The sequence below is a fragment of the Scatophagus argus genome, chromosome 21, assembly GCF_020382885.2.
Source record: "Scatophagus argus isolate fScaArg1 chromosome 21, fScaArg1.pri, whole genome shotgun sequence".
NCBI classification, from domain to species: domain Eukaryota; kingdom Metazoa; phylum Chordata; class Actinopteri; family Scatophagidae; genus Scatophagus; species Scatophagus argus.
This window is the reverse complement of record NC_058513.1, coordinates 14,906,441-14,919,418: the sequence shown is the minus strand read 5'-3', so window position 1 is coordinate 14,919,418 and position 12,978 is coordinate 14,906,441. Positions and strand designations below refer to the sequence as shown.

The window sequence follows — 12,978 nt, the reverse complement described above, 5'->3', positions numbered from 1 at the left end:
GGATTTAACTGGTAACGGCTATCAGTCAATAACAGTAAAATGTGCTCAAAGTGACAAATTTTTATTCTGTGAGCTCAGCTGATGAACAAAGAGAAGAAAAGCAATGCATGGTTATCAATTAAGGAGTGGAGAATAAATTGGGTTCTGGGGTAGCATGCAAGAAAGAAGGATGAAGGATGAAAGAAGGTCATGTGAAAATTCATTCTTAATCTTGGAAAGAAGGTTTGCCGCTTCACCGCTGCTTTAGGAAACTAGCGGCAGGTCCTGAGTCTGTTCTCACCAATGGGAAAAGCGAATGTGAGCACAGATAATAAGATATTTTATTGTCCCCTTTGGCAGATTTGTCTTGGACTCAGCGACTGTGGACCATAAACACCTTGACAGACACAGCAACAGCTATGAAACAACCAACCAACATACAAACAATACATCACCAACAATATCTTCATATTATCAAATCGGGAGAAAATGAACTTTGACTGCATCTAGCAGAGTTGCATTGTTCTGACATGGACGAGCCCTCAGTAATGTGTTAGTGTTAAAAATTCCCAGTGAGGATGGGCCAACCACACTCACTCAGGAGACAGGAAGTGGGCACCATTTCATACCATTGGCGCAGCTCGTAATGCGTCATCTTTTGTTGTTATGGAAAATCTCTGACTTGATCAGCCAGATGTCAGGAACAAATTGGAATTCAGTATCTCGCCCATACTGACATTCAGCCAGAGCGACCAACCGTGGAGCCACCAACCCCCTGATCAGACAACCTGCTGAGCCTCCTGAGCCACAGCCACCCAGAGATGTCATGGCACTCCATGTTTCGCCCATATTTGTATTGCTTGATGGTGCAAAATCACAGATGATGTGAATTCTAATACAACCAATCCAGGGTTCGTGCTTTTTCTGAATTTAACGGTGATGCTGAGTGTATTTATTGTACTGCTGCAACGTTGGTAAAAAGCTGTTTCAGTAATTAGGCTGTTCAGAAAGAAAAACTAACTGGGTAGAGGAGAGACATGAAGTGAAGACAACAACTCATCGCATTACTGTAAGTGACACATAAGTAAATTAAAGTAAAATATTGTAATTCATCTAAAACCGAAGATGGATGCACATCGACCCTGAGGGGCGTCAGTCTGAATGAACCTGCGAGCAGGTCTGTGGGTTGATCCACAGACCTGCTCGCTGAAACTACCTTCCCGTATCAAATAAAGGAATATAACAATAAAGAGTTGAAAATGGCTGCTTTTATGTGGCCCTTCCGGTAGTTACTCTCACTGTTTACCTGCAAGCGCGCGCGCACACACACACACACAACACTGTCTGAGTCAACATTATTACTGAATGTCTGAATTGACAGCAGTGGGAAAAGTGTGTGGGAGGGTGTTGTCCAGTCAGTTACATAATAATTGATGACAGACATCAAAGTGGTTTCGCTGGCCTTAAATGTCTTTATCAGTATACTGTTCCGTGGTGGTTTCCATATTGGATAAAATCATTAACCCTGAAGCTGCACATACAGTACCTGCAGGAACATCAGATAGAAACATGAGATCTCCAAAACTGCATAAGATAATCCTTTATTAGTCCCATAACTGGGAAATTACAAAGTATCTCAGGAGTCAAATCCCAAAACAGCTTTCTGGGTTTTGTTTCAAATTATACACTGGATTTTTTTTTCTTACAAGTTTTTCTCTGCAAATTAAAAACATCAGAAGCCTTCAGTCCAAACTGGACATTTGAACAGTGGCACTCGACTTACAGACGGCTCCGTTTCGTCTCAACAAGGGCCCGATTGGATTAAACGAGTCTCGCTGCTGAGCCGTCTGCACCGAGTCCATTCAGCTATTGATCTGCCACAGCACAATATAAACACAGCACAGTATAAAACAAATGCCACTTCTCAGGCTCGGTGTGTGCAGGCGGTGAGAACTGCCCACCCCTTAGAGACTAATCGTTACTCTGTTTGAATACTCCTTTTGCTGCAAAATGTGGAATTTAGACACACAAACACAACCCCCTCTCCCTTTTTTTAATGTGAGGGATCACATTTATTCCTGAAAGCAGAAAACAGGGGGGTCTGCTGTGTGTGTGTGTGTGCGCACCAAGCGGTGGAGCAGCATCTGAATGCAGGAGCCAATCAGGGAGCTGTACAGACACTGAGCCCCCCAAGTACTGCTGGTTTATAGGGCTCAGCTTCAGAGAAGTCACATGACTTCCCAGAGAGAGAGAGAGAGAGAGAGAGAGAGGGAGGGAGAGAGAGAGGGAGAGGAGTGGGCAATGTAGGAAAGGAGGATGAAGAAGAGGGTCAAGAGGGTGATGGGATCGCTGCGAGGGGTGAACTGAAGGTCTGGTAAATGAACGGAGCAGAAATGAGGTAAAAAAAAAAAAAAAAGAAAGAAAGAAAAAGGAGAGGTAAAAGAGATGGCCCTGTTATCGGAAGTGGAATCGCACCAGCTGGTCACGGTCTATAATTACAGCTGAATGAACAAAAGGAGAAGAAGGAGAAATGACTGAGAGGAGAGGATGAATGAAGGATGAAATGAATGAGTGCACACAGGCGACAGTGGTTGCAGTTTATTACTGCAGTGGCTAATCTTGATGGTCTGGTTAACCCTGTCTCATATTGTCACACAACAACTATCTTCACCACAATGCTTAAAGGGATAGTTCGCCCAAATTGCTGAACTAGTTAACTATTTTTTCCCCCCCGCTTCTAGTCGTGTCAAGACATGCAGATCATTTATATGAGATACTGGTGTGCGAATGTCAGGCTGCAGTGGAAGTGAATTAAATTTTGTTTGGGCACTCAAAGCTTTTTAAAGTCTTTCCAGAAGCAATTTTCTGGTTACTATAATCCGCAGGCTTTGCCGTCAGGAGTTTTCGTTGGGACTGTTTATTTGGCCGAAAGTGGTTCCAATGAAAATTGTTCACAGCAAGTTCTGTGGAAACAAGTGATGCAGTTTTTCAAATATCGTTTTTCAGCTCTCGGAGGGAAACAAAAAAAGGAATTTCATTGCTTCCACTGAAACAGGGAGGGGGGGCTTTGACGACAGAAGAAAGAATATCTCAAAACTTATATGGACAAAGGGTAATGGACACCTCTGTCCATCCACAACATACAATGCTATTTAAGAGTGTCCTTACAGTTTGGGGGAAATGTTTTCCCTGTTTTGGCACAACCAAAGCCCACATTGTACGAAGTGAGATCCATGAAAGCATGTCCATATTGCCCGTGACATATGAAGGGGTGGTGGTGGTGGTGGGTTGTAGTATGAAATGTGAAACAGATGTTACTCTCGTTTCACAGACACTGATTCCGACACCTTTCCACAGCAGGGAAGTGTGTGTGTGTGTGTGTGTGAGGAAAAAAAAGACACTCATTTGAGCGAAGGTTTCCCATAAACACCTGTTTTGTTCCGGTTAATGTCTCTCGTCATGGTGAAGAAATGATGGCCTCTGTGAAAGAGGAGAGAGAGAGAGAGAGAGAGAGAGAGGCAAGGAGGAGGAGGAGAAGGAGGAGGAGGAAGAGCAGGGAGGGTCACCTCCACTTCTCTCCGTCTGTAAAAGAGAAGAGCTCATGTGGGATGAACACATTCGTTTATTCATTCGGCCCGTCTATTTTCAGCCTAGTGGGTTTATGGTTATTGGAAAGGCGTTGCCGTCTCGCTCCTTCCCAGAAGGAGTCAATATTTCTCCCTCTCCTTCATTTCTCCCTCTCTGCCTCCTTTTTCTCTAATTCAATATTTTCTCCAAAACACCACTCTCCCCTCTACGTACAGGCAAGGAATGCTGGGAGGCATTTGAGAGAAACAAAACACAAAGAGCGCACAAAACACACACACACACACACACACACACACACACATGCATAGACAAAAGTGCAGGGTTACTGATCGCAGTGCCAACAAGGATCCTGGAAAAAAAAGACTCCTTCTCAGAATGTCTCCCAGTTTCTCCATCTTATCACTGCAATCCACCGCCTCTCACAGTTGCATCTTTATCTCCCTCTGTTCGCGGCTCTTGTGGGGCTCTCGAGACCAACTGTGGCCTTTTTACGACGCTGATGTTTGCTAATGACTTTTAATGACGACTTGTTATGGCTCATAAAACTTGCCTCTGTTACTGGCAATATCATATTTAACTACAGTACGGTGCGGTCCTGACAACACACTCTGGGACCTTTACCGGGCGATTAAAACAAGACAAGACAGCACGAGCGTGTGTGTGTGTGTGTGTGTGTGTGTGTGTGAGGGAGGGAGAGAGAGAGAGGACGGATGGCTTGTGTGAATGCAGCTGTGCCATTTGTGGGTCAGAAAGAAAAGGTGTCAGGGGGAGGAGGAGGAGGAGGAGGGAGTTGTTTTGTAACGAGTGCACCTTCCATCGTAGACTAATCTCAGTCCACACCAGATAAATTCCTACAAGGCTTCACCTCCAAATATCGACTTGAGGGACTTGGAGTTCCACTGCTAATAAAAATAGACGACAGGCTGGATGTAACCAGTGTGTGCATTTGTCTGCGCCAGGTGGGGATTTCACGCTTTCGCCTCCTTCCTCGCTCCCCACACAGTATAGGAGGGTGATCAGTGACACCCAGGTAGAATTAGCTTTAAGGCTCAGCACAGGGATAAAGGTCGAGCCAAAAGCAGGCCTGTGACCCCTGAAGAATCCGGTGGTGTCACAGTTATTTCAGAGCGTTCATGACCACGGCACACTGTGAACACAACATACACACTGGCATGGGAAGACACATGCCACACTGGCTGGAGTGGATTGATGCAAAGGCACGATGAGAGTTTGAATGCACTCTACATGAAATGCAACATTTTCTGACTTAAATTAAAGAGGAAAGAGAAAGGAATATGTCTGAAAATATTTTGAGGGAAAAGCAGGGAATTCAGAGAGCCATTTGTTATGGTGACATGAGATTAGTATGTTCAGTAACGATGATGATAAAAAAAACACATGAAAAGATTGTTTCCATTGTTTGCAGGGCTGTTGATTTAATTCTCTTAATGCTTGAATGTAATCGAGCTGAACACCAACAGACACTGCAGCCAAAGCTTACTAACGTTTACAAAAAACATGATCTTACATGTTTCTTACATGTAATGACTGAAGTCTGTGATTTTACATGTAATCTGTGGACCTAAGTGCAAGAAATCAGAATTCGTAAAGAAGTAAAAAAATTCCTGGTTTATGTTATGAGTGACGCAACAGGTTTCAAACGACAGTTGCATGTCGTATAATTAACTTTGCTGAGATTATGGCGCCACCTTAAGGTCCACGCTGCTCTGTGCACAATGATGGACATATAGGTTATCCATTAACTTTCCTTGCACTTAGTGATTATCGAACACCAGTAAACGATCCGGTGCTGAAAACAGAAACCCCTTTTCAACGCTAGAGGTCGTGACGGTGTCAATAGGCAACATCTCCAAACAGGGAACCAATCTACAAAGGAAATCCTTCTTGGCTGCCTCTGATTGGCTAAACCCTTTAACGTGTGGGCTGTCTTCTCCGGGATTTCAAAACAGAACAAAATGGCGGCTGGTTTGAAAACTTTCACTCATATCTCGAAAACAGTACAGCGAAATGTGTTTCTGAAAACATTTGAGGTGAGAAATAAGTTATGCAGTTTCTGAATATACCTTCATTTTAGATCGATAATATCAGTTAATGCGTTTTTGGCCGGAGTATCGAGAGGCGTCTAGTCCCGCCTAACGTCGCTTATTTGCATTGAGATGACATATGCAAATGAGTCGAGGGACGCAACCAGAATGCATTCATTGTGTTTCATATACACAGTGAATGGTAACCACGTAAACGATCCTGTGGGCACTGACCATGTTTACTTAAGATCATGAATTTGAAAAAAATTTCCTGGAGAGTTTGGGAAAAACTTTTGAACCACGGGGTCGCTTCAAATAAACTGCACACTGAACGAGATGCAGCAACAACAGCCGCAGCCGCCTGGAAACGGAGATATTCTAGCACCTGGAAAATCAGGTATCCCGCAACGGGCGGGACCGCTAACTCCCGTGTCGTTGATCTCCGGAGCGACACGGTGGCCAAGCCTGGACCTGCGGTGCGTCGGGCCATGTCAGAGGCCGAAGTCGGAGATGACGGCATGGAAGAAGATCCCATAGTGATTGGTGCGAAGTTTCATATCGTTATATAAACAGTTTAATTAATGCGTCATCTGCAAACAACAGCCCAGCTGGCTCCATTAGAGGCGAACGGCCCAGGCAGGAGATTTTTAACTAGTATACTGGCAAAGCATCAGCCTAAAGGTTCTCCACATTGTCAAGTTAAATTTATTTTTGTGGTCCAAATTACAATTTACAAACCACTTCTCTGTTTTCTTAACTTCGTCTGTAGTTTCTGAAGTTATGTTTGCGTAAAAATATTTACGGTTGTGTAAAAATATTTCACGATATTTTATTTCGATGGATTTTTTTCCCCCAGACCAAAAATAGTGTAAATTTAGGATTGTCCATAAGGGATAAGTCTCTGGACGTAATGATCAAATTGCCAACAAGTTTGGGTAATCCAAAATGTAATTTTGGACTTAAATCGTGTATGCGTTTAGTCCTAATAATTATACGCGGAAACGGGAAGTGACACTGTGTAAGGTGTGTGGCAGTTTCTTTATCTACGGAGACTCTGCTTCCTGTCTGTATTTTCTTTCTTTCGTTTTCTTAAAATTTTTTTTTGCTGTTGCCGGGTCGTTTTTGAGCGTCAGTGAGTCTGAAGAAAGACTTGACACCGTGAAAACCTGCAGCAGGAACAGACTCCCGTTTTAGTTGATAAGCAGAAGTAACGGTTGTTTTATCATATTTTTTTTATTTGGCATGGACATGGACATGTCTGCACTTTTTGCACGTTTTTCCTCAAATTGGCATAGGTGGGGCCACTGACTGTCTACAGGAAATTTAGTCTAATACATTTTATTAATACTATATTAATACAAATTAATAATAGCTTTAATTTATCATTTTTCTTACTCTTAAACTTATAAACATGAGTTCCTCTAATCTAAAGTATTTTGATCTGAAATGATCTGGTGTCGACACACTCCTCTGCAGCAGCAGTGGGAGGCAGGGCAGTCGAACCTCAAAGTTGTTGAACGGGTTATGTCGATGTAGGATTCAGTCATACATTAAAATAGTAAAAACATGGTTGTGTTTTGTTTGGCCTTGGTTAGTGGTGTCTCAAAAACTAAAGCCTTTTTTGGACATTTGTTCATCCACATTATTGGCATAGAGAAGTAGTACAGAAGAATGACGCAATTTAAAAGTCTGAGAGGAATTTGGTTCTGACAGTGCATGCTCATCTGTATTTTTTTGTGAACTGATTTCTGCAGAGTTGCAGGAGATTGCGGCTGACATGTTTCAGATGGAGGCCGGACTGTTTGTTCCCTCTGGAATCATGAGTAATCTCATCGCAGGTGAGCTGTGCATTCGTTGGCAGAGTCTGAATCCATTATTATAGGGTCATAAACGTGTATGCATGTCATTATGTAGTGATGGTGCACTGCAGGGAGCGCGGCGACGAGATGCTTGCTGGCGATCTGTCCCATATGCACATCTACGAGCAAGGAGGGAGCGCACAGGTGAGTGTGCCACCTGGATCTCTGCACTCCTGCCCCCCTCATCTGTACGTCAGTGTGCATTTGTGTGTTGGCACAGGTGGCCGGTGTCCATGCCAGCTTAGTAACCACACTCCCTGACGGAACATTGGACTTGCAGCAGCTGGAATCAAAGATCCGCCACGGTTACCCCGACCCACACTACCCCCGCTCACGCCTCATATGCGTGGAGAACACGCACAACGTACTAGGGGGGCGTGTGCTACCTCTGACCTTCCTGCAGGAGGTGTGTGTGTGTTGAAGTATGTAGCCAGGAACATCATATTTTGCGACACAGAGTCCAGCAGGTTTGATCATCTGTGGATGGTTTGTTTCCACCTTCAAGGTTCGTGCTTTAGCAGACAGATATGGTCTGTCCGTTCACATGGATGGAGCCAGGCTGATGAACGCTGCTGTAGCCCAGGGGGTGCCTCCATCCACCATCCTGCAGCACACACACACCGTCAGTGTGTCGCTCTCCAAGGTGGGACTGCAAAACCTGGAATTATTTTAGATTTTTGATAACATTCCACAAGTTAGCTGAGTCAGTAAAAAACAACAACAACAACTTGTAGGCACGCAAAATAAAACTTCTTTAAGTCAGATTGACATTATGGTGTGTCACAGGGTTTGGGTGCCCCCGTGGGAAGCATACTGGCTGGACCTCAAGACTTCATATCCAGGGCAGTACGGTGCCGTAAAGTCCTGGGTGGGGGGATACGTCATGCTGGCTTACTAGCAGCAGCTGGAAAACTGTCACTGCTGGAGATGGTGGGAAGACTGGAGGAAGATCACCGCAATGCAAAAATCTTTGCTCAAGGTGAGGAGCACATATTCCTGTCTGTGAAAATTAAATCACTAACAGGCTGTCGTTGTCCTGCTCATAACCTTTTTGTTCCTCACCTCTCCCAGCTCTGCACGACTGTGACCCTCCTCTGTTCACTATAGACATGGCCTCTGTGGAGACGAACATCGTGCGTTTCCATCTGCAGGAGCCCAGTTTAAGTCCCTCTGAGTTCTGTGCCCGCATGGCTCAGGTTGGCGAGGGAGAGGAGGCTGCACTGGGACAGCGGATACACGTTCTCATGTTCCCCCTTCATGGAAGTTCTATACGGGCTGTGTGGCATCTTGGGATCTCCCCTGAAGATACCCAGCTGGCCATCCAGAAAATGCAATTTGTAGCTTCTCAGTACTTGAGGGAAAAACTCAGGATTTAGTGCAATCTCCTACTATGCAAAAAAGATTGTTTTTTACTTTTTGCAGGATTTTACATTACAATTTACAGTACGGGTTTACTACATTCAGACCCAAATAAATAAAACGGTAAAGAAAAATGAAGAAGAAATGGCGGAGTGGTTCTGCACTACTTGTAATTTTACTGTTCCACTCCATCTATTTGTCACCAATGTTCTGCAGTTTCCTTTACAGACCTTCTCTATTTCTCAGTGTATAAGGTACTCTTTCCAATTTTTTTTATCTCTTTGACTGTTACTAGTTTCCAGGTGTTGACAGATGTTGGTTTAAAGTCCATCCTATTCCATGTGACTTATTTTAATGTGACTTTGCATATTATTGCGCACAGATATTTATCTTCTTGTAGCTATTTCTAATAGGATGTTACTACATAAAATATTGGAAGGTTTGTTGTTTACTGTATTTTTATGAGATTTTTTTTGTGTCACAAACACTGTCATACATACTATATAACTGATGTTATTTTGTATGCAATTTATCAGTGAATGAAATCAGAATAAGCAAATTGAGAAAAATAAACTGGATTATGCTGTCAATAAGATTCAGTGGAACAAAATTTTGGTAACTTGTCAGTGTCAATCCATCCATTTTCTATACCGCTTATCCGTCAGGGTCGCGGGGGGAGCTGGAGCCTATCCCAGCTAACTACGGGCGAGAGGCGGGGTTCACCCCGGACCGGTCGCCGGTCAATCGCAGGGAAAACACACAAAGACAGAGAATCTCACACTCACACCTATAGGGGCAATATAGAGTAGCCAATTAACCCAACGTGCATGTTTTGGGGAGTGTGGGAGGAAGCCGGAGTACCCGAAGAAAGCCCACGCAGGCACAGGGAGAACATGCAAACTCCACACAGGGCCCAGACCGGGATTCGAACCTTTCTATGAGGCGACAGTGCTAATCGCTACACCACCGTGCCGCCCTGTCAATGCTCATATGCAGTATAATTGTTGGGATTATGGCGCCACCTTTAGGTTCGTTCTCCTCTGTGCATGATAACAAACTGATCCGCCATCCATTAACTCTCCTTGCAGTCAGTGATTATCGATTAACACTGAACGATCCAAAGTTCAACACTAAAACACAATCACATAGCATAGTAGCGATTATAGGAGTAGCATGCACTTGAACACATTCTCCTGCAGAGTTATGCTCAAACTTTTAAACCAGGTTGTCGTCGCTTCGAGCAAACCGCTCGGTGCTCGACATGCAGCAACCGCCCTCGTTCTGGGAAGGAGTTCCGCGAGAGACTACTCCAACATGAGGAAAAATGGCTACCCGGGACCGGGAGGAGCGACCCAGACCCGGGTGGTGGACCTCCGCAGCGACACGGTGACCAAGCCTGGGCCGGCGATGCGGCAGGCCATGGCCGAGGCTGAGGTCGGAGATGACGCGATGGGAGAAGACCCGACAGTCAACGGTTAGAGCCGAAGGGTTGCGTCGTTATGGTGCCTTTATGTATGATCTATGTACTGTGTGAGCTGCTCTGTTTGATTAGAAACTTGTTGAACCAGTTGGTAATGCTTTATTCTTGCAGAATTGTGCATCTGCATTTTGTTGAAGACGTGATCAAGTCTGCATCAGCTGCAAAACTAGTGCATTTAATAGTAAATAGTACATTTTGTGACCCCTCAAGTAGAGCATCATCCCTAGAAGCCACCGAGTTGCCAACATTAATTAATAAGTAAACAACAAGAGTAAAGTCCAAGAAGCAGATTTTTAAGTATTCTGACACAGCAGGAGCTTAAAATTAATTTTATTTATTATAGCCTAAAGTTACAATTGGCTTTAGAATCTGTACTATACCTTTCCTCTGTCCTTAGACCTTGAATTTGACTGCACAAGTTGAATGTCAGGGGGGAATTTGCTTTAATATGACTGCAGTCAAGCTGCGTCTTTACTTGAGAACTGCCACCCAATCTTGCATTATCCGTCTGCTTTCTGCAGAGTTGCAGAAGATTGCGGCTGACATGTTTCAGATGGAGGCCGCACTGTTTGTTCCCTCTGGAACTATGAGTAATCTTATCGCAGGTGAGCTGTGCATTCGCTGGCAGAATCTGAATCAATTTGTTATTATTTTTATTATTACATATATAAATTAATTTTTTATTATTATTATAGGATCATAAAGGTGTATGCATGTCATTATGTAGTGATGATGCACTGCAGGGAGCGCGGCGACGAGATGCTTGCTGGCGATCTGTCCCATATGCACATCTACGAGCAAGGAGGGAGCGCACAGGTGAGTGTGCCACCTGGATCTCTGCACTCCTGCCCCCCTCATCTGTACGTCAGTGTGCATTTGTGTGTTGACACAGGTGGCCGGTGTCCATGCCAGCTTAGTAACCACGCTCCCTGACGGAAGATTGGACTTGCAGCAGCTGGAATCAAAGATCCGCCACGGTTACCCCGACCCACACTACCCCCGCTCACGCCTCATATGCGTGGAGAACACGCACAACGTACTAGGGGGGCGTGTGCTACCTCTGACCTTCCTGCAGGAGGTGTGTGTGTGTTGAAGTATGTAGCCAGGAACATCATATTTTGCGAGTCCAGCAGGTTTGATCATCTGTGGATGGTTTGTTTCCACCTTCAAGGTTCGTGCTTTAGCAGACAGATATGGTCTGTCTGTTCACATGGATGGAGCCAGGGTGATGAACGCTGCTGTAGCCCAGGGGGTGCCTCCATCCACCATACTGCAGCACACACACACCGTCAGTGTGTCGCTCTCTAAGGTGGGACTGCAAAACCTGGAATTATTTTAGATTTTTGATAACATTCCACAAGTTAGCGGAGTCAGTAAAAAACAACAACAACAACTTGTAGGCATGCAAAATAAAACTTCTTTAAGTCAGATTGACATTATGGTGTGTCACAGGGTTTGGGTGCCCCCGTGGGAAGCATACTGGCTGGACCTCAAGACTTCATATCCAGGGCAGTACGGTGCCGTAAAGTCCTGGGTGGGGGGATGCGGCAAGCTGGCATATTAGCAGCAGCTGGGAAACTGTCACTGCTGGAGATGGTGGGAAGACTGGAGGAAGATCACCGCAGTGCAAAAATCTTTGCTCAAGGTGAGGAGCACATATTCCTGTCTGTGAAAATTAAATCAGGCTGTCGTTGTCCTGCTCATAACCTTTTTGTTCCTCACCTCTCCCAGCTCTGCACGACTGTGACCCTCCTCTGTTCACTATAGACATGGCCTCTGTGGAGACGAACATCGTGCGTTTCCATCTGCAGGAGCCCAGTTTAAGTCCCTCTGAGTTCTGTGCCCGCATGGCTCAGGTTGGCGAGGGAGAGGAGGCTGCACTGGGACAGCGGATACACGTTCTCATGTTCCCCCTTCATGGAAGTTCTATACGGGCTGTGTGGCATCTTGGGATCTCCCCTGAAGATACCCAGCTGGCCATCCAGAAAATGCAATTTGTAGCTTCTCAGTACTTGAGGGAAAAACTTGGGAAGCAGTGAAATCTGATACTTCCCAAAATGATATAATCTAACCACCAGTACTGATCAAAGAAAATCCACACAGTCTAACATAGAAAAAGATTGAAGGATGTTAAATATAGGACATACGACTTCAACCACTTTGGATAGTAGACATCTTTATAGGATTGTTAATTTTCACCCATTTCAGCTTTTTGCAGTTATTATTCATTAAATTAAATGAACCATTGTCTTTTATTGAAGATTTTGGAGGGGATATTTTATTGGAGAGATAATGTAGAGAGACCACAAGCAAGAACATTCAATAAAGGTCCTCAGTTGATACAAGTCAGGGATGCTGCATCTTATGTTTTGCACCCTAACCAGGGCATTTCTGTTCCATTATTTTTCATTGGGATACATTGATAATACTTTGATGATTTGAATTATAGTTTATTGTTAATATTAACATCTTATTAAGAGGGATATGGTTGTACAAGACCACATTTTCTTGTAATCTTGTGGTCGGTCACTATTGTAAAAAGTTGATATCTCATATTTCTGTCCACTCTACAATTTAGCATAATCTGAAGAAAGGGGGTTTACGTTGCAATAATTAAACAGCCACAAGATGACACTACTGCAGTCCAATGTGGTGACTTCAGACGCAA

At 44.3% G+C, this 12,978-nt stretch overlaps 2 protein-coding genes across 2 annotated transcripts; both read left to right on the top strand.

The window, feature by feature from the left end:
• The first annotated feature begins 5,678 nt into the window (after window positions 1-5,678).
• On the top strand, window positions 5,679-9,425 carry LOC124052555 (probable low-specificity L-threonine aldolase 2). Its single transcript, XM_046376962.1, has 7 exons — window positions 5,679-6,155; window positions 7,367-7,450; window positions 7,527-7,615; window positions 7,692-7,877; window positions 7,977-8,114; window positions 8,258-8,450; window positions 8,543-9,425. The coding sequence occupies exons 1-7, from the start codon at window positions 5,864-5,866 to the stop codon at window positions 8,845-8,847; spliced, it is 1,287 nt and encodes a 428-aa protein (XP_046232918.1). The 5' UTR covers window positions 5,679-5,863; the 3' UTR covers window positions 8,848-9,425.
• A 485-nt stretch (window positions 9,426-9,910) lies between these two features.
• On the top strand, window positions 9,911-12,944 carry LOC124052554 (probable low-specificity L-threonine aldolase 2). Its single transcript, XM_046376961.1, has 7 exons — window positions 9,911-10,304; window positions 10,832-10,915; window positions 11,038-11,126; window positions 11,203-11,388; window positions 11,482-11,619; window positions 11,763-11,955; window positions 12,042-12,944. The coding sequence occupies exons 1-7, from the start codon at window positions 10,004-10,006 to the stop codon at window positions 12,347-12,349; spliced, it is 1,299 nt and encodes a 432-aa protein (XP_046232917.1). The 5' UTR covers window positions 9,911-10,003; the 3' UTR covers window positions 12,350-12,944.
• The last annotated feature ends 34 nt before the right edge of the window (window positions 12,945-12,978 follow it).

Coding starts and splice junctions, on each gene's coding strand:
- LOC124052555 (XM_046376962.1), top strand. CDS start 5,864: ATGAATTTGAAAAAAATTTCCTGGAGAGTTTGGGAAAAACTTTTGAAC. Junction 8,115..8,257: donor TCAGTGTGTCGCTCTCCAAG/GTGGGACTGCAA, acceptor GGTGTGTCACAG/GGTTTGGGTGCCCCCGTGGG. Junction 8,451..8,542: donor TGCAAAAATCTTTGCTCAAG/GTGAGGAGCACA, acceptor CACCTCTCCCAG/CTCTGCACGACTGTGACCCT.
- LOC124052554 (XM_046376961.1), top strand. CDS start 10,004: ATGCACTTGAACACATTCTCCTGCAGAGTTATGCTCAAACTTTTAAAC. Junction 10,916..11,037: donor TATGAGTAATCTTATCGCAG/GTGAGCTGTGCA, acceptor GTCATTATGTAG/TGATGATGCACTGCAGGGAG. Junction 11,620..11,762: donor TCAGTGTGTCGCTCTCTAAG/GTGGGACTGCAA, acceptor GGTGTGTCACAG/GGTTTGGGTGCCCCCGTGGG.